General features: G+C 41.5%; 1 protein-coding gene across 1 annotated transcript in view; it reads right to left on the reverse strand.

Annotated features, from left to right (window-relative positions):
- Positions 1-23,022, reverse strand: part of FGF12 (fibroblast growth factor 12) — a 232,616-nt gene extending 209,594 nt beyond the window's left edge. The window contains exon 1 of the mRNA XM_027848835.1: positions 22,824-23,022. Within this exon, the coding sequence (XP_027704636.1) occupies positions 22,824-23,022 (199 nt within the window). The remainder of the gene's footprint in view (positions 1-22,823) is intronic.
- Positions 23,023-24,129: the final 1,107 nt, after the last annotated feature.

Raw genomic sequence — 24,129 nt, forward strand, 5'->3', positions numbered from 1 at the left:
TTTTATAGGAAATTGAGGAATTCTGGAATCTTTTAATGAAAAATGGACATTTCAGGGTAGAAACTGGCTAATTGGGCACAGCAGCACCACTGCACAGAGAAAGGACTCCGGGAGTGCAATCAATCTTCTGACATTCTTGTTTGTCCAGCAGGAACAACGGTCACGTTGGGATGCACTGATTTCAATATCCTCTTCCTTCTGGCACCTAGAATGGTGTCTAGCACAGAACAGGTAGTAGATTGGGTCTAAAAACACCGGGACCATAATGCATTTGATGAGAACTGTTATTCCTCACAACTAATTATTTCTCCTATTAGAAAGTCAAAGATAGCGATGTCTCAATGGAATGCCAAGGCCGAAGAGGCAGCATAATGGGAGGGGAGGCTTGGCTTCAGGAGAGACCTGAAATCCAATCCCATCTCCATGAGTGACAGTGGGAAAAGAGCTTCACTTCTCTGAGCCTCAGTTTCTTTATCTGTAAAAAATGGGAAGAATAACACTTCTTGTGTCTGCCTTAAGAGGTTTTCTGGGAATTAAGTAAAATGTTGGTGAGTTAGAATACAAATTCCTTCAGGGAAGCCCTTTATTTTTGTGGTTGTTGTTTTACTTTCCTTGTAACCTTAACACGGGGCCCAGTGTAAGATAAACATTTGTAAATGCTTGTTGATTAAATACAGGCGCGGGCACACACACGCACACACACACACACGCATACACACACACACACACACACACACACACACACACCACAAAGCCAGGAGATGTAGTCCAGGCTTTGTCTACGACCTTGGTTTTGGAATTTTCCTGCCCTGGGTTTCAGTTTCCTTGTCTGCCTAAATGAGGGGTTTGGCTTTAAATACAGGTGTCAGAATCTTGGATTGCAAAACTCCCTGAGAGCAGCTCAAACCAGATTTAAATGGAATTGAGAAATGTTTGATAAAATAAATTAAAAAGATAATATATGTTTGCCCTTTTCTTTTACAGAGGGCAAAATCTAACCCTTTCACTCCTCACTCCACTTTGCATCTGCTGCCCCACCTGGTTATAGTTCCACGGAACAAGATGCCCCTCCCAGGATAAGAGAATCACTTCTAAACCCACTATCATGCTGCTAACTCAAGCTTTGATTAACTCTCTCTCCCTTAGCCTCCTCTCTTCTCTGATTGGAGGGCTGGAGGGCAGAGTGCCAAACCCATCCCAATGCCTTCCTTTATAGAGAGCAGAAACTGGACTTTCAGCTCTCTCCACTTCACATCTATTGCCCTGTCTGGTTTCAACTCCATGGAACAAGATGCCCCCATGTAGGGTACCCACTGGTGTCCTGCCCCCTCCCCCTTTCCTGCCTACTCTTTTATGCTGTCTCCCCCTATGAGATTGTAGACTTTTTGAGATCAGGGGACTGTCTGAGATGCTTCATAAATGTTTATTGGATTTTTGGATTGACAATGCAAACCAGGTAAAGGTAATTTGTGGTTTTGTAAGTCAATATGCTGCTGTAGGATTCCATTTCTTTTTCAGTTTGACACTACTGGCCTGTATCTCTAAATTACCTTTACTGTTAAATTCTCAGACAAGCGTCAGATTTCCAGTTCTCCCGACCAGGGCAGCAGGCCTTGTTTCTCCCTATCTGCCAGCTTGCACAAAGCCCAAAGGGTGCAGCTGCCTCACCAGCACTGTGGAGTACCCTGCCCATTGTAACATCTATAGTAACAGCTTCATGGAGCTTGAAATCAATGACTCTTTGGTTCAGGACCAGGCATTGAAAGGAGAGATCTAACAAGCAGCTTGATTTCCCAGATTGGGCATATACATTTGAGATGCTTCTGAGGTTGCCCCACTTTGCACTGAATGTGGATACTTTGGCAAAAAGAACATGAAAATAAATGTAAAATCTTACACATCATTCCAAAAACATTCATTTCACAAGTACAAGATGAAGTAGGTGAGCTAGAGAGAAGTTCGTCTAGGAAAAAAAAGGGGGGGATTATCTGTGCACTTTAGGAGCCATAAACTCAACAAGAGTCAAGCAGTAGGGGAAGGACAGTAATGCCAAGCTAGCTAAATTAATAGTCATGCTGTGCAAAATTTCAAAGTCCACGTCCCATTTCACTCTCCCCTGGCTAGACTACATTTGGAACATCATGTTCTATTCTGTGTGGCATATTTTAAGAACAATAATAATAAACATGCCCTTGTGGCTAATCAGGAAGCTCTGAGTTCAAATTCTGTCCCTGACATTCACTAGCTTTGTAACCCTGGGAAAGCCTTTAACCTCCATGTGACTCATTCAACTCCCTAAGGATGTGTCCACTGAACTGATTTGGGATCTATGTTGGCGTATGGCGTTCCCACACAGAGCCTTCTATATGCTGAGGAAATTACAGCCCAGTTAGGAATTTCCATATTAATTAGCTGGCAACCACCAAGGGATAGGTACTCATATTGAGGGGAGGGCCTTGAGACCTAGACAGAAGAGGATGAGCTGGAGATCTTAGGATCATTTAGGCAGGAAAAGAGAACAAGTAGGAGAGGTGTGGTAGCTGTCTTCAAGACTTGAAGGAGTCTCCCTGGAAGAGGGATTAGATTTGTTCTTCTTCTCCCTAGAGGGCAGAGTAAGTGGACTTCCAAGGAAACTACAAAGAAGCAGATTTAAGCTCGATGAAATTTAAAGAAAAAAAAATGAAGCAAAGGCAAAACCAAACCCCAAACTCTTTCTAACAATGTGAGCTATCCAAAAACTGAGTGGGCTACTCCAAAAGACAGGGAGTAACCCCGTATTGTACATCACCAAAAATTACTTAGCATGCCATAGAGGGGTTCTGATTGTCTCTGAGGTCCCTTGAATCTGAGAGTCACTGATGCTGAGCACACCAGTTAAAGACATATGGCCACTGGGGACAAAGGAAACCAAAGGGGCAAAGTGACTTCATTCTTCAGTAGTCAGGCATTAATTCTGGAAAATAGGTCCTCCATCAAACAGGTCATATTGAGAATGAATTCCCAACTAAGCCAAAACTCATTCATATCCAGGTACCAGGATACCACAAAGGAGAGTCATTTTGAGAAACACAGAGACTAACTCCATTTCTAGGTATTTTTCCCTTATTGTTGCTTTTAGAAAGAGGGTGGAGAAGGAGGAGGTAGGCTGCTCAGGAAACTTGAGCTGCAGCATGTGGGAGGTGGCATGGTAATGGACAAGATGCCAACTCACTTCCTGAGAAAAGCTGCAGAGAACAGCAACACAGAAGACTGTGGAAAGGGCTGCAGAGCTAGCCCTCCTCCCCTGACCCTCCCCAGGTCAGTATCTTCTGTTACCTTGAGTTGCAATAATGAAAGACCAACAAAGAAAGCACCAGACATTCTACCAAGTTCTAAGATTTGGGCCTGCTTGCAGAGTTTTCTTTCCCCTCACATTCATTCCCTGTTTCTTCCCTAAAATGGATTGTTTGTTTTAGTAAAAATCAGAAATGCAGCCCAGCTAAGAGTTTCTTGGAGAGAATGGGGTTTCTTGATAACTGTAGGTCCTGCCTTCCTCTTCATCTTTTATTCCCAGTATGAAACTGACCTGCCTATACTTGACCAAGGAGATTCTGGTTTGCTGCTAACTTGTTCTTCTTCGTCTTTTTGGTTTTTTTGCCAGGGGATCCTTCCTTTCTGGAAATCATTTGGCTTTTTCTTCTTGATACTCAATAATACAAGGCGTTATTTAATTCAGGCTACTTGTGAAGACCCTGGTAACAGCTGTGACCAGCAACATCTGCTAAGTTAACAACCCAGAGGTGAAAAATTTCCATCATTATTTGTTTCCAAAACAAAAATAAATTTGAAAAAAAATCAGCCTTTTTCCCCATTTCTCTTTTTCACCCCTTTCAATCTCCCTTTTAAACTTAGGTTTCAGAAAGTCCACAGTAGATGGCTCACAATAGAAGTTTCATTCCATCAAGTAATTAAGTATGCTTCAATTAGGTTCATTCGTTAAGCATTTCTTTATTAATTGCCTACTATTTGCCTGACACTGCCTTAGAAAGTTTGTTAGTCAGGATTAAAGGACAAAAATTAAACATTTCTCCGGGAGCCAGGATGGCGGAGTAAAAAGGTAGTTGCTCTTACCTTCCCTTATCAACCTCAGAAAACCCAGAAAATATCACCCCAGAAAAAACCCTGGAACAGCTGAACCAGAAGAAAGACAGGGTGCAGTAGTGCAGTAACCCAGGTAGCTAAAGGGATTAACGGGAAAGGCCCTTCTTACCCTGGGGGAAGGGGAGCAGTATGTAACAGGAGTCACCCACCCAGCTAATGGAAAGACTCACATTAGCACACCAGGAGGAGATTCTGATGCCTTGGCATTCTACCATAAATGGGTCCCCCATTGCCTCAGCAAAAATAAGGGAAGCAGCACTACAAAGGGTCCCAGTTGGATCAGCACCCGGCGGCATTGTCTGAAAGGAGCTGAAGAAAGCAACCTAGGTTTACTCCAGGTGCCTCGGCATTCTACAAGAAGTCTCCCAGTGCCTCAACAGAAATAAGGGAGGCAGCACTGCAAGGGGCCCCAGGCAGATAAACACCTGATAGCATTTATCTAAAAGGAGCTGAACAAAGCTAAAGGAAAGGAAAAGCAGGCAACCCAGATTTGCCTGGAAGTCTCAGCCATGCTGATTCCAGCCCAACACCAGATAAGCTGCCACAACCCTACAACCTCCAACTGCCAACATAAGAGGACCCAGCACACAAAGCCAGTGACCAAGACCTAGGTTCCCAACACAAGAAGCTTGGGTCAGTGCCCTCTGCTCCCCAGCAGGAGAGCTTAATCTCTTTAAAGGCCAGGGAACAAAGAAACACCATGAGTAAAAAGATATGTACCATAGACTCATATTATGAGAAGAGTGAAGATCAAGACAGAAATTCTGAAGAGGACAACATAGTCAACAAACCCACATCTGCAACATTAAAGGGAATATGAACTGGTCTGAAGCCCTAAAAGCCTACTTAGAAGAACTCAAGAAAGACATTAAAAGTCAAATGAGAGAGGCAGAGGAATCCTTTAAAAGTACAATTGGTCAATTGGAAAAAAAAGTACACTGAAGAAAACAAGTTCCTAAAAAACACAATTTGCCAACTGGAAAAAAAGTACACTGAAGAAAACAAATGCTTTAAAAATATAATTGACCAACTGGAAAAAAGTACACCAAAGAAAACAAATCCCTTAAAAATATAATTGACCAATTGGAGAAGAAAGTACAAAATCTAACAGAAGAAAACACTATGTTAAAAATTAGAATTGAACAAATGGAAACTAATGACTCTATGAGAGAGCAAGAATCAGTCAAACAGAAACAAAAAAAAATGAAAAATTAAATGAAAACATAAAATATCTCATGGGTAAAACAACTGACCTGAAAAATCAGTCCAGGAGAGACAATTTAAAAATTATAGGCCCACCTGAAAATCATGATTAAAAAAAGAGCCTGGACAATATTCTTCAGGAAATCATATAGGAAAACTGCCCTGAAGTCCTAGAACCAGAGGCAAAATTACTATAGAAAGAATCCACCGCTCCCCGTCTGAAAGAGATCTCAAATTAAAAACGCCAAGAAATATAACTGCTAAATTCTAAATTACCAGATTAAAGAGAAATTACTGCAAGTATCCAGAAAGAAACAATTTAAATATCATGGAACTACAGTCAGGATTACATAGGACCTTGCAGACTGTACATTAAAAGACCATAGGGTGTGAAACTTGATATTCCCTAAGGCAAAGGAGCTTGGAAAGCAGTCAAGGATTAACTACCCAGTGAAAATGAGCATGATTTTCCAGGGAAGGAGATGGATATTCAATGAAATAGGGGACTTTCAAACCTTTATGATAAAAAGACCAGAGCTCAACAAAAAATTTGATCTTCAAGTACAAGATTCAAGAGAGACATAAAAAGGTAAATGGGACAGAAAGATACAATATATTGTTAATAAGGGCAAAATGTTTACATCCCTGCAAGGGAAGATGACACAACTCTTGAGAACTGTACTGTTATTATACCATCTTAAAGGAGTATACATAAAGGGGGTGGATATAAGTTGACTTTGATGTAATGATAAAAAAAATTTAATCAAGTGGGTTAAATGGATTGAAGTAAGTGGATTAGTCTGAGCTAAGAAAATGTACTGAGAAAGGAGGAGACAGACAAGGGTAAATTACATTACAGGAAAAGACACAAAAACGTATTAGAGCAGAGGTAAAGAAGGGAGAGGGATGAGCATTGTTTGAACCTTATTCTCATCAGATTTGGCTCAAGAAGGGAATGATGTAATCAGTTAGGTATAGAAATCTAACCTGCAGTATAGGCAGTAGGAGGGAAAAGGGGAAAGAAAAAGGAGGGGGGATAGAAGGGAGGGAAGAAGCAGTAAGGGTAAAGGGGAAGAAAAGGGAAAGGGATAATAGAAGGGAGGTGGGACTGAAAGAGGCGGTGGTCAAAAGCAAAACACTGGTGGGGGGGATGGAGAAAGGAGAAAGAAAAGCATAAACGGGGGGGGGGAGGATGGAGAAAAAGACACAGATAGTAATCAAAACTGTGAATGTGAATGGAATGAACTCTCCCATAAAACGGCAGCGTGGATTAAAAAACATAATCCTACAATATGTTGTTTACAGGAAACACATTTGAAAAAGAGTGACACATACAGGGTAAAGGTAAAAGGCTGGAGCAACATATATTATGCTTCAGCTGAAATAAAAAAAGCAGGGGTAGCAATCCTGATCTCAGACAAAGCAAAAGCAAAAATGGATCTTATCAAAAGAGATAAGGAAGGAAACTACATCCTGCTAAAAGGCACCATAGACAATGAAGTAATATCATTACTAAACATATATGCACCAAATGGTATAGCATCCAAATTCTTAGAGGAGAAGTTCAAGGAGTTACAGGAAGGAATAGACAGCAAAACTATACCAGTGGGGACCTCAACCTCCTCCTGTCTGAACTAGACAAATCTAACCACAAAATAAACAAGAAAGAAGTTAAGGAGATGAATAGAACATTAGAAAAGTTAGGTATGATAGACCTCTGGAGAAAACTAAATGGGGATAGAAAGGAATATACATTTTTCTTGGTGGTACATGACACATACACAAAAATTGACCATGTACTAGGGCATAAAAACCTCCCAAACCAATGCAGTAAGGCAGAAATATTAAATGCATCCTTTTCAGATCATGATGCAATAAAAATTATATGTGATAAAGGGCCATGGACTAAAAAATGATTGGAAACTAATTAATCTAATCCTAAAAAATGCTTGGGTCAAACAACAAATCATAGAGACAATCAATAATTTTATTCAAGAGAATGACAATAATGAGACAACATACCAAAACTTATGGGATGCAGCAAAAGCAGTTCTTACAGGAGGTTTTATATCTCTAAATTCTTACATAAAGAAAATAGAAAAAGAGGAGATCAATGAATTAGGCATACAACTAAAAAAACTAGAAAAAGAACAAATTAAAAATCCTCAATTAAACACCAAATTAGAAATATTGAAAACCAAAGGAAAAATTAAGAAAATTGAAATTAAGAAAACTATTGAACTATTAAATAAAACTAAGAGCTGGTTTTATGAAAAAACCAATAAAATAGATAAACCTTTGGTTAATCTAATTAAAAAAAGAAAGAAGAAAACCAAATTACTACCATCAAGAATGAAAAAGGTGAAGATACCACCAAGGAAGAGGAAATTAAAACAACAATTAGGAATTATTTTGCCCAACTATAAGCCAACAAATTTGACAATCTTAGTGAAATGGATACATATTTACAAAAATATAAATTGCCCAGATTAACAGAAGAGGAAGTAAAATACTTAAATAATCCCATCTCAGAACAAGAAATTGAACAAGCCATTGATGAACTCCCTAGGAAAAAATCTCCAGGGCCAGATGGATTTACATGTGAATTCTATCAAACATTTAAAAAACAATTAATTCCAAAACTATATAGACTATTTGGTAAAAGAGGTGAAAAAGGAATCTTACCAAATTCTTTTTATGATATAAATATGGTGCTGATACCTAAACCAGGAAGAGTAAAGACAGAGGAAGAAAATTATAGACCAATTTCTCTAATGAATATAGATGCAAAAATTTTAAACAAAATATTAGCAAATAGATTACAGCAACTTATGACAAGAATAATACACTATGACCAGGTAGGATTTATACCAGGAATGCAGGGCTGATTCAATATAAGGAAAACTATCAGCATAATTCATCATATCAACACCAAAACTAACAGAAACCACATGATCATTTCAATACATGCAGAAAAAGCTTTTGACAAAATACAACACCCATTCCTATTAAAAACACCAGAGATCATAGGTATAAATGGAGTCTTCCTTAAAATAATAAATAGCATCTATCTAAAACCTTCAGCAAGCATAATATGTAATGGGGACAAGCTAGAAGCATTTCCAATAAGATTGGGGGTGAAACAAGGATGTCCATTATCACCACTGTTATTCAACATCATACTGGAAACGTTAGCTTTAGCAATAAGAGAAGAAAAAGACATTGAAGGTATTAGACTAGGCAAAGAAGAAACAAAGCTATCACTCTTTGCAGATGACATGATGCTATACTTAGAAAATCCCAGAGAATCAAGTAAGAAACTACTTGAAATAATAAAAAAACATTAGCAAAGTTGTAAGTTATAAAATAAACCTACATAAATCATCAGCATTTCTATATATTACCAACAAAGTCCAACAGCAAGAGATAGAAAGAGAAATTCCATTTAAACTTACGGTAGACATTAAAAAATATTTAGGAGTCTACCTCCCGAAACACACCCGGGAACTCTATGAACACAATTACAAAACACTTTTCACACAAATAAAATCATATCTAAGTAATTGGAAAAACATCAGTTGCTCATGGGCAGGCCAAGCTAATACAATAAAAATGACAATTCTATCTAAGCTAATTTACTTATTCAGTGCCATACCAATCAAACCACCAAAAAATTATTTTATAGAGTTAGAAAAAATAACAACAAGATTCATTTGGAAAAACAAAAGGCCCAGAATATCAAGAGAACTAATGAAAAGAAATGCAGGGGAAGGTGGCCTAGCCATTCCAGATCTTAAATTGTATTATAAAGCAGCAATCATCAAAACTGCTTGGTACTGGCTAAGAAATAGAGTGGTAGATCAGTGGAATATGTTAAGTATGCAAGACACAGTAGTCAATGACTATAATAATATATTATTTGATAGACCCAAAGACCCCAGCTTCTGGGATAAGAACACACTCTTTGGAAAAAAACTGCTGGGAAAACTGGAATAGAGTATGGCAGAAACTAGGCATAAACCAAAATCTCACACCATATACCAAAATAAAGTCAAAATGGGTTCATGATTTAGATATAAAGGCTGACACTATAAGCAAACTGAGAGAGCAAGGAATAGTTTGCCTGTCAGATCTATGGAGAACAGAAGAATTCATGACCGAACAGGAGATAGAAAACATTACGCAAAGCAAAACAGATAATTTTGATTACATTAAATTAAAAAGTTTTTGCACAAACAAAGTCAATGCAACTAAGATTAGAAGGAAGGTAGAAAATTGGGAAAAAATTTCTACAACCAGTCTCTCTGATAAGGGCCTCATTTCTAAAATATATAGAGAATTAAGTCCAATTTATAAGAATACAAGCCATTCCCCAATTGATAAATGGTCAAAGGATATGAACAGACAGTTCTCAGATGAAGAAATTAAAGCCATCTATAGTCATATGAAAAAAATGCTTTAAATCACTATTGATTAGAGAAATGCAAATCAAAACAACTCTGAGGTACCACATCACACCTATCATAATGACCAACATGACAAAACAGGAAAATGATAAATGTTGGAGAAGATGTGGGAAAATTGGAGCAATAATGCATTGTTGGTGGAGTTGTGAAATGATCCAACCATTTTGGAGAGCAATTTGGAACTTTGCCCAAAGGGCTATAAAAATGTGCATACCCTTTGACTCAGCCATAGCACTTCTAGAGCTATATCCCAAAGAGATCACACAAATGGGAAAAGGACCCACATGTACAAAAATATTCATAGCAGCTCTTTTCATGGTGGGAAGGAATTGGAAATTGAGGGGATGCCCATCAATTCGGGAATGGCTGAGCAAGTTGTGGTGTATGAATGTAATGGAATACTATTGTGCTATAAGAAATGATGAACAGGCAGACTTCAGAAAAACCTGGAAAGACTTGTATGGTCTGATGCTGAGTGAAGTGAGCAGAAACAAGAGAACATTGTACACAATAACAGCCACGTTGTGTGATGACTAATATTGATAAACTTAACCCTTCCCGGCAATACAAGGATCTAAGACATCTCCAGAGGCCTCCTGATGGAAAATGCTATCCACAGCCAAAGAAAGAACTATGGAAGTCGAATTGCTATTTTTTTTTCACTTCTGTTGAGTTTTGTTTCCTCTTTCTGTTGGTTCCTCCTACTGATTTTAATTTTTACTTAAATCACTAATGTAAAAATATGTTTAATATGAATGTAAATGTATAGCCTATATCAGATTGTGCACCATCTTGGGAAGGGTGGTGGGGAGGAAGGGGGAGAAAAATTTTAAACTCAAAAGAATATGGAAATGATTATTGATAAATCAAAATAAATTAATAAAAAAAATAAAGAGGCAAAAAAAACTAAACATTTCCTACCTTCAAGCAGTTTACATCCAATTGGAGGAAAACTACTGGTACACAGAGAAGAAAATCTAAAGATATTCTTAAAGTCAATATGAAGAATTTTTCAGGATGGGCAGAGGAACTAGTAAGGAAATCAGTGCTCTAAAAAATCAATGGAGAAGCCGGGAAAATGGGAAGGTTTGGACATGAAGATTTTGTATTATACAAGTTGAGTTTGAGGTGTCTATAGAACATTCAGTTGGAAATGTCCAAATGGAAGTTGCCAATGTTAGAATGGACCGAGAGATGTGCTGAAGTTATAAATGTATTTCTGGAAGTAGGCTTCATAGAGATGACAGTCAAACCCTCGGGAGGAGATTAAGTCAGTTAAGACAGAGCAGAGAGAAAACAAACAAACAAACAGAGGAGGGCTGAGGACTAAAACCTGGAGAGGACTAAAACCTGGACACACCAATATAATGTAATAAAGGTGTAAGAACATGGGTGGTTATTGATCAAACACCATTGAGTAGTCACCAGTTAAGGAGTAGGAAAACAGTGTAATAAAAACCTAGGAAGGAAAGGTGCACAAGAAGAGGAGGGAAGATGGTCAATGGTTTCAAATGCTGCAGAAGTAAAAAAAAATGGGTTTTGAGAAAAGGGTGTTGGATTTGGAAATTAAGAGGTCATTGATAACCATGTAAAGAGCAGTTACAATTGACTGATTAGGGCAAAAGCCAGTTTAAAATAGACTAAGAAATTAATGGGAGGTGAGAAAGTAAGATAAGTATTTCAAGTATTTTTATCAAAACAACCCCAGGACACTGAATGAATCAGTTCATGGGTGGGATTTCTGGGCTGCTATCAGGTTTCTGTGAAGAGAGACCATGAAGTAGTATGACTGAAAAGGTAGAGTTGGACCATGTCTTGCCTCTGACACATATTACCATGTGATCCCAGGCAGCTCACTTAGCCACTCAGTATTCCAGGTGACTCACTAAGAATATAAGTTGCATAAAACATGCTATTTTGGTAATAAAATAACTCCTTAAACTGATAAAAATGAAAGATTCTGGTTGGAAAAAAAATGATCCATTGGAGCCAGCGGCCCCAGACAAGAGCACACTTGATGAAGGATGCAGCAGCCTGCCCTTAATACCTAGCGTTGTGCCCACCACAGTGCCACCTGCCATGGCACTCCTCCCAGTAACCCTCCAGACCCCATGCTGCCTACCCTTGGGAAAGCACATCCACTCAGCCTTGAAATCCTGTCTGAAGCTGAGTCGTCCTGACTTATGAGTAAGTATAAATGCACTTAGTCCTCTATATGTCATTAGCCCCAGACCAGACCATACTTCACATTTCACCTTTCCATCCTATAAGGTCATCTAGCCATTGGCCCTACTGCCATGAAGCTATACCATCTTCCTGCCTCTGTTTCCCATTTCCCCTTCCACCTCAGGCCTTTAGCATTATTATCATTTCTGTTTGAGACTAATAATAGGCTGATTTATGGGTCAACTGGCCATCCCTATGATTGCTCAGACCTAAATTCCCTTCCCAGGCCACCACTTTCTGATATGCATTGACTCCACTTTTTAGAATACAAGTTCCTTGAGGGTAAGAACTGTCTTACTTTTATATCTATTTTCTCAAAACTTAGCATAGTATCTGGCTCATTATACCTACTTAATAAATGCTTTTCATCCATTCATCTTTAGTCAAAGTAGTAAGAAAAAAAAAAGAAAGATATAGATTGAATTTTTTTTTTAAAATTGCATGCAGATAACATTATGATCTATACAGACCAAGGATGACAGGTTTGGAGTTGGAAGGGATCTTGCCAGTTATTAAGCCCCAACTCCATCATTTTAGTTTTTAAACTTTTTAAATTTTGTTTTTAATTTATGGAATAAAACAAGCATGTTCTTAACATAGTATAATAAAAAAAGATGGGTGCACATGAACTCCAGAGAAGTAAGTGATCTACTTTGGGTTGCACGAGACCAATATCCTCAGTGGATCCCAGGCCAAAACACCAATCAATCAACAAATATGTAGTAAGTGCCAATTATACAAAAGGCACTGTACTGGATGATGAATGATGGGAACAGAAAACAGCAGGATGAAATGGTTCCTGACTTCAAGGATGTTGTAATCTGTCAGGGAAGCCAACATGTACACATACAAATATATATGCAAATATATAAAAATAATTAGGGAATAGGGTACTAGCAGCTAAGATTTTAAAAGTGTCATATAGAAGCTAGAATTCCTGCTGAGTTCTGAAGGAATCAAAGAAGTCAAAGAGCAGTCATGGAGGATTTGAAAGCACAAAGATGTCAAGGAAGAGGAATAGTGTGAAGGCCAGTTTGCCTGGAGCGATGACTGAGCAAAGGAGAGTAACTCGTAGTGGCCAAAGTATATCAATGACCCAAGTGAAAAGCATTAATGATGCACTTTTTATGTACTAGTCCTCTCTTAAGTGCTGGAGATTAAAAGAAAAAGCAAAAACCATCTCTTCCCTCAAGTCACTTACCTACTAATGAGAGGATATAGTAGGATATCAACAAGGAGTTCTCAAAGGAACAAATATAAACTATTAGCAACCACTTGAAAGACTTTTCCAAGGCACTAATCATAAGGGAAATGCAAATCAAGATAACTCTGGAGTTCTATCTCACACCCACCAAAATAGCAGAGAAGACAAAAGATAGAAAAATCTATGTTAAGGGGGCTGCAAAAAGGTGAACATGACAATTCAATGCTAGGGGAGTTAGAAAGTAGAAGGTAATTTGGAATCAGGCTTAAAATGTGACTAAATCCTCATGCCTTTTTATTCAGAAACCCCCACTGTATACTCCAAGGATGAGAATGATAGTAAGAAGGGTCCCATATAGCCCAAAATATACATGGCAGCACTTTTGGTGGGAGTAATGACTAGAAAAAGGTAGATGTACATCAGGTGGGGATTTGGTCAATAAATCCTTCTACATGGATATCCCAGAATATTGTTGTGCCACAAGAAAACATAAGCATAAAACATAAGCAAGTTTATCTTATTCTGAGAGTTCCGAGAAATATGAGAAGACATCAATGAACTATGCACAATGAAGTTAGCAGAACCAGGAAATAGAAGTGCAATGATTACAGCAATATAACTAGAAAGAATGAAAACAAAAGAAACTGAACGTCATCTAATTATAATGACCAAATTGTTCTCAGGGGGAAGATAATGAACCTTCCCCTCTTTGCAGAAGGGAGGGATTATGGATGTGGGATTATCAAATAGACTTTCATATTTGGTTGGTGTATTGGCTAACTTTACTAAAGTGCTCCCTGTTTCTCTGTCTATCTGTCTGTCTCTGTGTATCTCTCCATCTCTTTTTTACTGTCTCTGTCTCTGTCTCTGTTTCTCTCTCTGTCTCTCTGTCTCTGTCCTTGTCTCTGTCTCTGTCCCTGTCTCTCTCTTTCTCTGTCTCTCTCTCTCTGTCTCTCTGTCTCTCTCCACCCTCTTTCTTTCTTCTTTGTTGCAAGAGATGACTCATTTGGGACGGGGAGAATAGGGGGGGGGGGGTCTGTGAAATGAAGGTGATTTTTTAAAGGCAATCAATAATCCTAAATCCGCAAGAACTAAAAGTATTGGTGTGGTGTTGGTATTGAGATTACATAATGCTTTTAGAGTACACTCAGTCAACATGGTTATGTGACTCTCTCCATTGGCATTCAGTCTCATTCATTAAATAACAGAGGAAGCAGATAGTGGAAGCATTCCAAGACTTGTATCTGCAAAGAGATAGGTAGCAACAGGACAAATGGGCAGAGAAATCCAGGCTAACGGCGAACATTTCCATTGAATCGGATTACTGTAAGGGTCAAGATTTTGTAGGGAGGAAAGGGAGGTCAATGCTGGGACAATAGCCTGAGAAACTAGGATGGGATAGTGTGATGTGAGGCTGTAGTGAGGATTCAGAACTCAGGTAGGAAGGATGAGGCACAGGGAGAGATGGAACGTAGGAGTTCAAAGAAATCACACTGGATACTTGAAACAAAGATGTGTTGATTAGCACTCACTGTAAATGGAGAGAAAACCCTGGATTGATAGGATTGCCTAGTAGAAAGGCAGCTTTTATTGTCACTTGCTATGATGTGAACACTGGAGAGGGTTTGCCTGCTCTGCTTCTGCAAGGAACAAGATTCCTCCCGACTCTCGCCTCTGGTGTGAATGAGAAAGACAAGCTGGATCTGGCTCTGAAATCATGGAGAAGAGATCTCTTTATCTGTCATTTGAATGTCATAACTAACAAGGCCAAAATGGGGCAAAAGCCCGAGCCCTGCTCCTGGTCGCCGTACTAAGAGACTCTCCCAGGCAGTATGGGTCATTACTTGAACTATCACCTCTGGGGCCACCTCTTCAAGAAGGGGAAATGCTGGGCTTCCTAGGTGCTGCCTTTGCTGCTATGAGAATAAATGTCAGGGAACAGTCTCAGTGTTCAGGGTCCTGATCTGGTTCAGTCCTCAGGCCAGGAGCTGAGGAAGGCTTCTGCCTTCCAGAGATTCATAGGGTTGAGTGCTACTAACATTGGAGTATTGAGTTTGGGCTCTTCTTGTTTCAGTCAAACAACAAGCAGTGGTTTGCATGTTGTCTCCTCTGTTTGATTGGAAGCTCCTTGAGGGAAGCAACTATCTTTTCACTTTTTTTGTATCCCCACTGCTTAGCACAGTGCTTGGCATGTAGTAGGGGCTTAATCAACATTAATTGATTAGCTCCTGTGCATCAGGTTCTGTGCTGGGCATCAGGATTACAAATCCAAAGATGAAGTAACTTTTCTCTGAAAAGAGTTTCCATTTTAATGGGGGATGCAAGAGGCCCATCTGTAATTAAATCCAAGAAAACCACGGAAAGAGAATAAATAGACATCATTGCAAAGTAGGTAAATCAAAAGGAGCTGAGGGTGAGGGTTTAGCAGTTAGGAACCAGCAAAGGCTTCATGGAGAAGTGGGTACCTGACTTGTGTCTTGAAGGAAGGCAGGACTCCCCAAGGTAGAGATCTGGCCCCCAAAAATAGCCAGGTCACATCCAGATGGATTTCTGAGTTAATGCTACACTTTTGAAGCCCCATGAGTTCAGACAGGGGGAATAAACACTCAATGTTCCCTGCCCCGGCCGATGAGTGACTTCTAGGCCTGGCCATTAGCAGCATGTCACAACCCAACAAGATTCAGGCTAGACCTTGTCGGGAGGAAAGGGGCTCATATGCCAAAATCTCTACTGCAACAATGGCCTAGAAAACATTCTTATATTTCCTACTATTAAAAACCAAAATCCCCTCCTCTCCACCATCTTTTTCAGTCTTTGGATTAACTCTACATCAGGGGCAGCTAGGTGGCGCAGTGGATAGAGCACCGGACCTGCAGTCAGGAAGACCTGAGTTCAAATATGACCTCAGACACATAACACTTACTGGCTGTGTGACCCTGGGCAAGTCACTTAACCCCATGGCCTAGCAAAACAAACAAACAAACAAACAAAGAAAAAACTACATTGGAGTTTCCATTCCAGTAGAAATATGGTCTTTATTTTGAAGTTAATAAAGGTCAGTAGACCTTGTTAATGTATATTCCTTTTTTAATGAGCAACCCAGAATTTAAACATGAACACCCTATCACAGCCCCAGTGTATTAGTCCTCTACCAAAACATCTGTTCAGTCAAGGCCACACAAGCTTTCTGCAGCTGTTTGCCAACAGGGCTCACCGTCAAAGGAGTAAAGCAGCCTGCCCTCTGCAAGGATAGACTGCTCTGAACTTGGCAATCTTCTCTCCCTCTTTCAAAACATCTAAAGCAGTTGTTTACCTTGAGCTGAAGAAAGGGTACCTCTCTGGGCCCAGGGCTCCCAAGCGTCCTTTCTCTTCCACAGGTAGCTATCTCCCCTCAAAGTCTCTGGGGTACTGGGCATCCAGGGAGGGAGAGATCTACCTGGAACCCTGGGTCTGGAGCACACACATAACAACACAGATCCTCAGGGACTGCCTATTTAGCTGACCTTGTGACTCATATGCCTTATCTATGTACTCATTTACCCCCCAAAGCACTGGGATCAATGCACACAGCAGCAGGTTTGCTGGGACCAGGCTTAGCATCTCCCAGGATGTTTAACCAGATATCCCCAGCTGCCTGCTCTTCTTTGAGGTCAGCTATTCTGATCCTGAAGTCACCCATACACTCAGAAGACAATTCAAGGCCTTTGGAGTACAGAGTCACCTTTTTGTAAATCAAACATAGAATCTCAGAATCCGAGATTGGAGGCATCTCCCAGGTCATCTACTGCAAACAAATGCATGTCTGAGCACATCCAGGGACAGAGAACCCCCCTGCTGTTTAATTAGGCAGCCCGTTTCATTTATTTGGGCTTAGAAGCTCTCCCCCTGCCTGAGACCAACCCCCTAAATTTGCTTCTCTTCAGAATCTACTCATTGTTCCTAGTTCTGTAACCATACACACAACACATACAGTTGCACATATACAGAAACACCCACACATGCATACAACACCTGGGGTCATGAAAAATTCATATGTTTGACATGGAATCCTTTCAGCCACCTGGAGGAAAGGATCATGTGCTCCTCAAATCTTCCCTTCTCTGGAATAAACAAGCCTAGTGTTTTCACATGATCCTATATGGCCTGACTTAAAGCCACTGTCTTTCAGAAACAAAAATGTATTACATGCATGCAGGAATGAATGAATAAAAATAATTTATTAAGTAGTTGCTGTGTGCCAAGCATTGTACCTGATCAGCATTGGGGATACACATACAGAGAAGAAATAGCTCCTGCCCTCAAGGAACTTCTATACTAAGGCGGGGGAGATTGGGGAGAAGACAGCTGCTCAGGGAGCAATGGAGATGTGGATGTTTCCATTTGAAAAGCCACAAGGATGACAAGTAGAGTTAGAGGGGAGGACATGCCCATCTTCCCCAGGAACAAAGCCAGTATTGATTTCATGATGACCTCAGAGCTATATTGACGTGTGGCAAGGATGATACCCAAATGACAACATGTCTCTGTTGAAGTACCATTTTCTTTTTAAATTGCATTATACTACAATGAGAGCTGGACAATACTTGGGGGTGGGTCTCTCACCAGGGTGGCTGGTAGACACCCTACCTGCAATGCCTAGCAATAAATTTCACAATGCTCACAAAGTCCGTTGAATGACAAGCCAATAAAGTGTAATAGAATACAATCATTTTCAAAGAAAATTATTTGGGAAGTCAACTATCAAGAAACAGCCTATACCAATGGATGTTTGATGTCTATGACAAAGAGAGGTACGGTGACCAAGTATCAGTAGATGAAAGAGTTCCTGATTTTGTAAGTCATGCTTTGACTCTTAATGTTCCTCTCCCCAAGTTCTGCTTGCCCTTCCCCCAAACTCAAAGGCTATTAGCATTTGGCAAATTGGTCTTCTAATTCTCTCCAAGAAGATCAACTTCATTAAAACTTCAAAGTTTTAATCCTGTATTGCTTGATGGGATTTCTGAGGGATAAAAAGAATCGAGGGATCATGGGAGTTGCTACAAAGACAACATGAACTTCCAACAGAAACATAATTTGTAGAATTGAATGTACTATTGTAGAAAGGGGATGAGAAAATCCATGGAAAATGCCACTTTAACCCTCTGGTGGGGTTCTGAGAGGAAAGAAATCTCGATGATAAACGTCAAACCAGATGCATTTAATTTTCTCAATTTTTGTGGCTCAGAATCATGAGTCATAAGTCTAAGAGGAGGGATTTTAAACTCAAATCTCAGTGTACTTTGCCAGAGAGAGAAGCCCATTTGTGAGCCCTACCTTGACTAAGAGTTCAAGTCATTTAGAAAACATCTTTCCCTTTCACAGATCAGATGATGAGCATTTGGTTCCATTCACTAGTGTTTGGCTTCTTCAACTCGTCCCTGTCTTCGATGTTTTCAATCCTCTATGTCAAAGACTGTCTAATAGCAAAATGTGGCACAGTAAGATTACCACCCAAAGCAGACTTACCTAGGAAAGCATGAAGGGCACGGAATTCTTTTCAGATAAGCAAGATTGTACGAGTGGAAAGAGTAAGTGCCTACACAAATGAGACCACTGAAACTTCACAAAATGAGTTTTAATTTAGGTTCACTTCCTTGAAGTATTTAAAGCACGGATCATAGATCACAGCTTTTGGGGAGCTTGAAGAAACAGTTGTGATCTGTCATTGAGTATATGCGTTTTATACCATGAAAAGGGGTTTCTAATGAATTTTTTCAATGTTTCTAATGAAGCATTGATTCTCCCTCAAAATGTATAAGGAAAGAATAGCCCATAGAGAAGAAAAGTGAGATGATGTTGATTATACTTTATGCTTGTTTGGTTTCTGGGTAGATCTCTCCTCATATTGAATCACCAAATTTCAGATTCTGAAGCGACCTCAAAAGTCATCTAGTCTGCTGTATTAGTGTCTCCAAATGAATCCCTGACCAAATAGACCTAAGTGCTTAGTTAATGGGAAAACAAATACATTATTTAACACACACACACACATACACACACACATACCCCTATTGTTTCACTTAGAATTATATTATTTCCCTGAGAAAATCTCCCCTACTGAACATGTAAGATTCACACTCCATTCAATAGCTCTCTCACTTCTAACTAGTTTTGGAGGTTGGGATGCTATTCATGTGCTTACCTCTCCACCAACTTTCATTCATTTTTGCTCACCCAACAGTAATATAAAAGGGGGGTAGAGGGGACTGGGAAGGCTGAAGGCGGGGCAGGGCAGGGGAGAATAAGATAGTCCTTGTACTATAGAACAACATTAATGTACCAATGAGCAAGGTCATCTTTATAGTAGTCAAAGGGGGCTGCTACTTTCCTGGATATCTGGTCTCACATCAAATAGGTTCTTCCCAAACAATGTGATTTCTAAAATAGCTGGTTTATACTCATACACAGACTCCTGAGATCCAGGCGATCATGAAATGAGGAAATATCAAACACAAGTGTTTCCAAAGACAGTTTGTGGCTCACAAATGAGTGTGGAGCCCCTCAGGTTTTGCTCCTCAATCCTTCCCCTCAAACAGAGCACAGAACAGCATCCAGGCAACTAATCCCAAGCACCCCTACCTTGCAGTTCATTGTCTCACAATCTAGTAAGGTACTTAGAAGGATACAGTACTTGAAAGTGATGTTTTCAAAAGCCTGAATGACTGACATTCCCAAATGTCCTCTCTTATCTCCCAAACCAGCAAACATTGATCTGAAAATAGGAACATTACTATTGTACATTAACAAAGAAAACATGACATCTTAGAGTGTAATGTCATAGCTATCAACATTCTCCTGGTTTTGAAGTTCCACATTTCAACTCTGCTCAAAGAGAATCATATAATTTACCAAGATTCACTAATAATTGTGTGTCAGTATTTTATCCACATATGGGTCAACTGGGAGACCTAAGGTGCTAAGCAAGAGAAAGAGGAATTTCCCTGGTCAGTAGGTGAATCACCTACAGTCTCTCAGTTGCTAGGTGATTGCGACCTCATTTCCCTCATGTGCACTGGACTCCAAGTCCAAAAAACAAGCTTTTTTACCTGGGAGTCAAAGGACCTAGACTCAAGCAGTTTTCATCATCCTAGAGAAATTTGTTATCATGCCCATTCCCTTAACCTTCTTGTGCCATTTGTTACCTGGCTTGCGTACTTCACCCAGAGATGGTTTTATGAATGGCAAGATCCAGGTGAGGCAGCACAGAAAGGTACTGTTTACCAGAGTTGGGGGGGGGGGAAGTTCCTTCATGAAATCACTCTGAATTTTATATTCTTTTGATTTTAGCAAGTTTTCTCTCCACCTCACTCCCTTTCCACCCCCCCAAATCATTAAAAAGCCCTGTCTGGTGCTGTGATCCATGCTGCCAGTCTGGAGATTTGGGCTCACTATAAATAGGTTCTCCCCAAGCAATGTGAATCATGGTTGCTGAGAGCAAACCAACAGATTCATTATTTTGCTTTGTTGGTATTAAGAATAGCACCCGATCTCAAAACCAGAAAATCTGCTAGTTTGAGAACTGATTAAATCCTTGGGTTTATAGATGAAATGCATGCTGCACTAGCCCTCTGGATATCTTCACAAGCTTTGACATCTTTGGAATATCTTACTTTATCTGACAAACTTCAACTAGAAAACTAACCATCAGGAATCTCTCTGAGAAGATACATGGATATACATGAAGTCAGATGAGAAGAGAGGAATACTATGGTCAGGTAGAAAAAAAAATAACAGGATAAATTCCAAGGTGGTCTAAAATTCACTGTTCTAAGAAGATACTTTTGGAAGTATGACCAGCAGCCAATGACATGACACCATTCTCCCAGGTTCAGTGTTATTTTACCGTGAAATGTCTATTTAGTGAAAAGGGGAGTCCAGTAAAAAAAAAAAGTGTGATTTCTTTACTCACATAAATTAATTGATATAGCTACAGGTTAGAAATACAGCCAAGGGAATTCAGAGCCTTGACATTTTTTTCCATGAACACTAAAATGAAAAAAAAAAAACACAAAAAGGGTGGCAGTCCTGTCAGATAGAGGGGTGGTTTTGACTTGTCTCAATTTCTTAACTATGGCATAGAATTATTCAGTGTCTTACCAACTACACAATGGGAAAATCCATGGAACACAGCACAGTTCAAGAATTAACTCCAGGGTTTTAGGGAACCATTCAGACCGAACCATATTGTCTGGTTGAGTTGTTTACATTTATGAGGCCTTGAGATGCAGGACAAAGAGCACTGGATTTTGACTCTGAAGGTTTGGTTTATATCATAATTCATTTTTTACTACGTATATGACCAATGAGAAGTAATTTCCTTTTCCCTGAGACTCAATTTCCTCTTCCATGATAGCAAGGGGTTATTTCAGGTGATCACTACTCTTCCAGCTATAAAATCTTGTGATGCTGTTTAGTTTTTTACTAACACAAGAGGTAAGTGATTGCTCTCCTTTCATTTAATATTAGATGTCTACGATAAATATGAAATGCATCCTTCACTTGTCTTAATTTGCGCAATAATTGAATACCTTTAAATCTCTCATCTAAAACTTAAGCTAACTTGACTAGACTTTAAGAAAGGGACGCTTCCATTCAAGGATTTGCCTCATCCAAGTGTTTTTGCCTCGGCCCAAACAAAACACACAAAGTAACCAGAAATGCAAAAGGTTAAACGAACCAGCAAACCTTTGTTGTCCCCCACTTTCTTTGGGGAAGACAGTAGACTCTTCTTTGGCCTCTTCTTAGAAGTCCAGGCAGAAGAAATGAATGCTTGGAGTCATGCACTCACACTCAAGCAGTCAGATAAGGGAGAGGGGGGAGCGAGAGAGCGGGAATTTTGTTTGCTCTGATTCTCCCAAACCCGGGCTCTGGCTCTCCTTCAAAGTGTTGCCCATCCTCGCCTAAAATAAGCACTAGTGGGCTGATACGGCTCTTGCTCCTCCCGTCACCTCCCTCCCCCATTCTCCATTATAGAATTTAACGGCATTTTAAGTTAAGAAAAGGGAAACCAAGAAGCTGGAGACAACGCAGACAAAGCCTAGCTTTGTCCTTTCCAGAACTGACTTCCCCATCAGGCCCAGAGTCGCCGACAGCTGGCCTGCCGGCCTCTCGTCCTTACAGATTTCAAACCCCTGAACACAAAAGGCGGGGAGAGGGGAGGCTAGAGACGAACTCCCAAGAGAGAGCGAAGACTGTGGGAAGATGATTACAGGAAAAGGGACACATGGAGCAAGGATGGGGAATGTGTGGAAAGGAAGATCCTGGGGTAAGCTGACAGGACGTGGAAGACAGAGCCAGGAGGGACTAGGCAAGGAGGGAAAGCAGTTAGTGGAGGCTTTTGGAAGGGAAACGGGATGCAAGGTGAGAGAAGGAACCATCCCGGCCCAGGCCTCTGGAGCTCATTGTCATTGCTGGCGCTTGCTGAAGCCTAGGTGGGATGGCGAGGAAAGGGGCGCATTCGGAACCCAGGTGATGAGAAAGAGGAGGCTGCCGGGGGTCGGGGGAGGGAGGGACGCCCGCCGCGGGTCTCGCTTGCTGCCACTGACCTGGTCTCCGCCTCACGGGCCTCTTCCGGCCACTGCAGAAACGCACCTTGCTGAACACCCCGAGGACATGCCTCTCGCACAGGGAGCGCCCATCCTTGCTGGGGCTGGAGCGGCGCTTGGAGGCCGAAACCCGATCGCTGTTCGATTCCCTAGCCTGACGCTTCTGGCGAATCAACGAGCTGGCGATAGCCGCGGCCATCGCGGCTCAGCCGTCGGGGCCCTCACTCCAGCAGCCCCTGGGGGCTCCTGGGCCCGAAGACGAAGGAGGGCTGGCCGCCTTTCCTTCTGATCCAAGGCAGGTCAGTCAGGACCCCGAAAGTGCCTCGATCGGGCAAAGGGGAGGCAGTGCCGAGGAAGCTCTGTGTTGGCTGCGGGAGAGAAAACGGGGCGCCCAGCAGCCGACCAATTCCGTCTGGATCCGCGGGCAATTGGGGGGACCACGAAGGAGCTGTTAGTTGGTGGGGACAAAATGAAGATAAATCCGAGTGTTACACTTGCCGGGGCGCCGTGGCAGGAAATGAAAGCACGGGCTTTCTCTCTGCCGGCCGAGGTCACCCCGAAGTCGGGCTACTCCCCAGAGAGCCCCCCGCGCTGGCCCCGAAGTCTTGGAGCCGTGGGACTCCGCTGTCCAGGGGAGGCTGAGCAAGGCGCTCGGCCAGGCTTGCCTGGAGTCCGGCCCGGCTCTGTAGTGTGTGTACGTACACTGAGGTGCGGCCCCAAATCAGAAGGCGGTTCCGGGCCCGGGGCCCCAGACACCTGCCCGGGGGGGGGGTCCTGGCTGCACCGGGACCCCCCAGAAAAGGTGAGGAAGTGAGAACTTGCTATAAAACCTGTGCACAAAGCGTTCGGCACGCGGCGGGCAGCCGTGCCCCCCGCTCCCGAGAACAAAGGCTACAAAGTGAGTAAAAGACGGGGGCCTGTAGACGGGAAACCCCCGAAGCCGCGATGGGAGGAAGAGCCGGGCAGCCGCTTAAGTCCCCGCTGGCGGCCTCTGCCAGACCGAAAGAGCCATTCCCCCCAGGTCCGCCAGCTCTGCCGACATCGCCCACCACTCCCAGGCTCCCGCGGCGCTTGTGTGGACCGGTTGATCTACGTTTTGTTCCAAACGGACCTGACGGCCGTGCTTCTGGAAGCCAAAGGCTGCCTGCAAGGGGAGGGGGGCACAAATCGGGGTTAGGTGGGATGGGGTCCGGGTACTGGTGGTTCACTAGGTTTGGTGCGGCTGTGGCGGATGTTGCCAGCTGTGGGGCTAGCTCCAGGAACGCCAGAAGCTGTGGGAACCTCGATTCACCACGAGCGGTGTAGA

This window comes from Vombatus ursinus, unplaced genomic scaffold (genome assembly GCF_900497805.2).
Source record: "Vombatus ursinus unplaced genomic scaffold, bare-nosed wombat genome assembly UNPS02006874.1, whole genome shotgun sequence".
Taxonomy (NCBI): Eukaryota; Metazoa; Chordata; class Mammalia; order Diprotodontia; family Vombatidae; genus Vombatus; species Vombatus ursinus.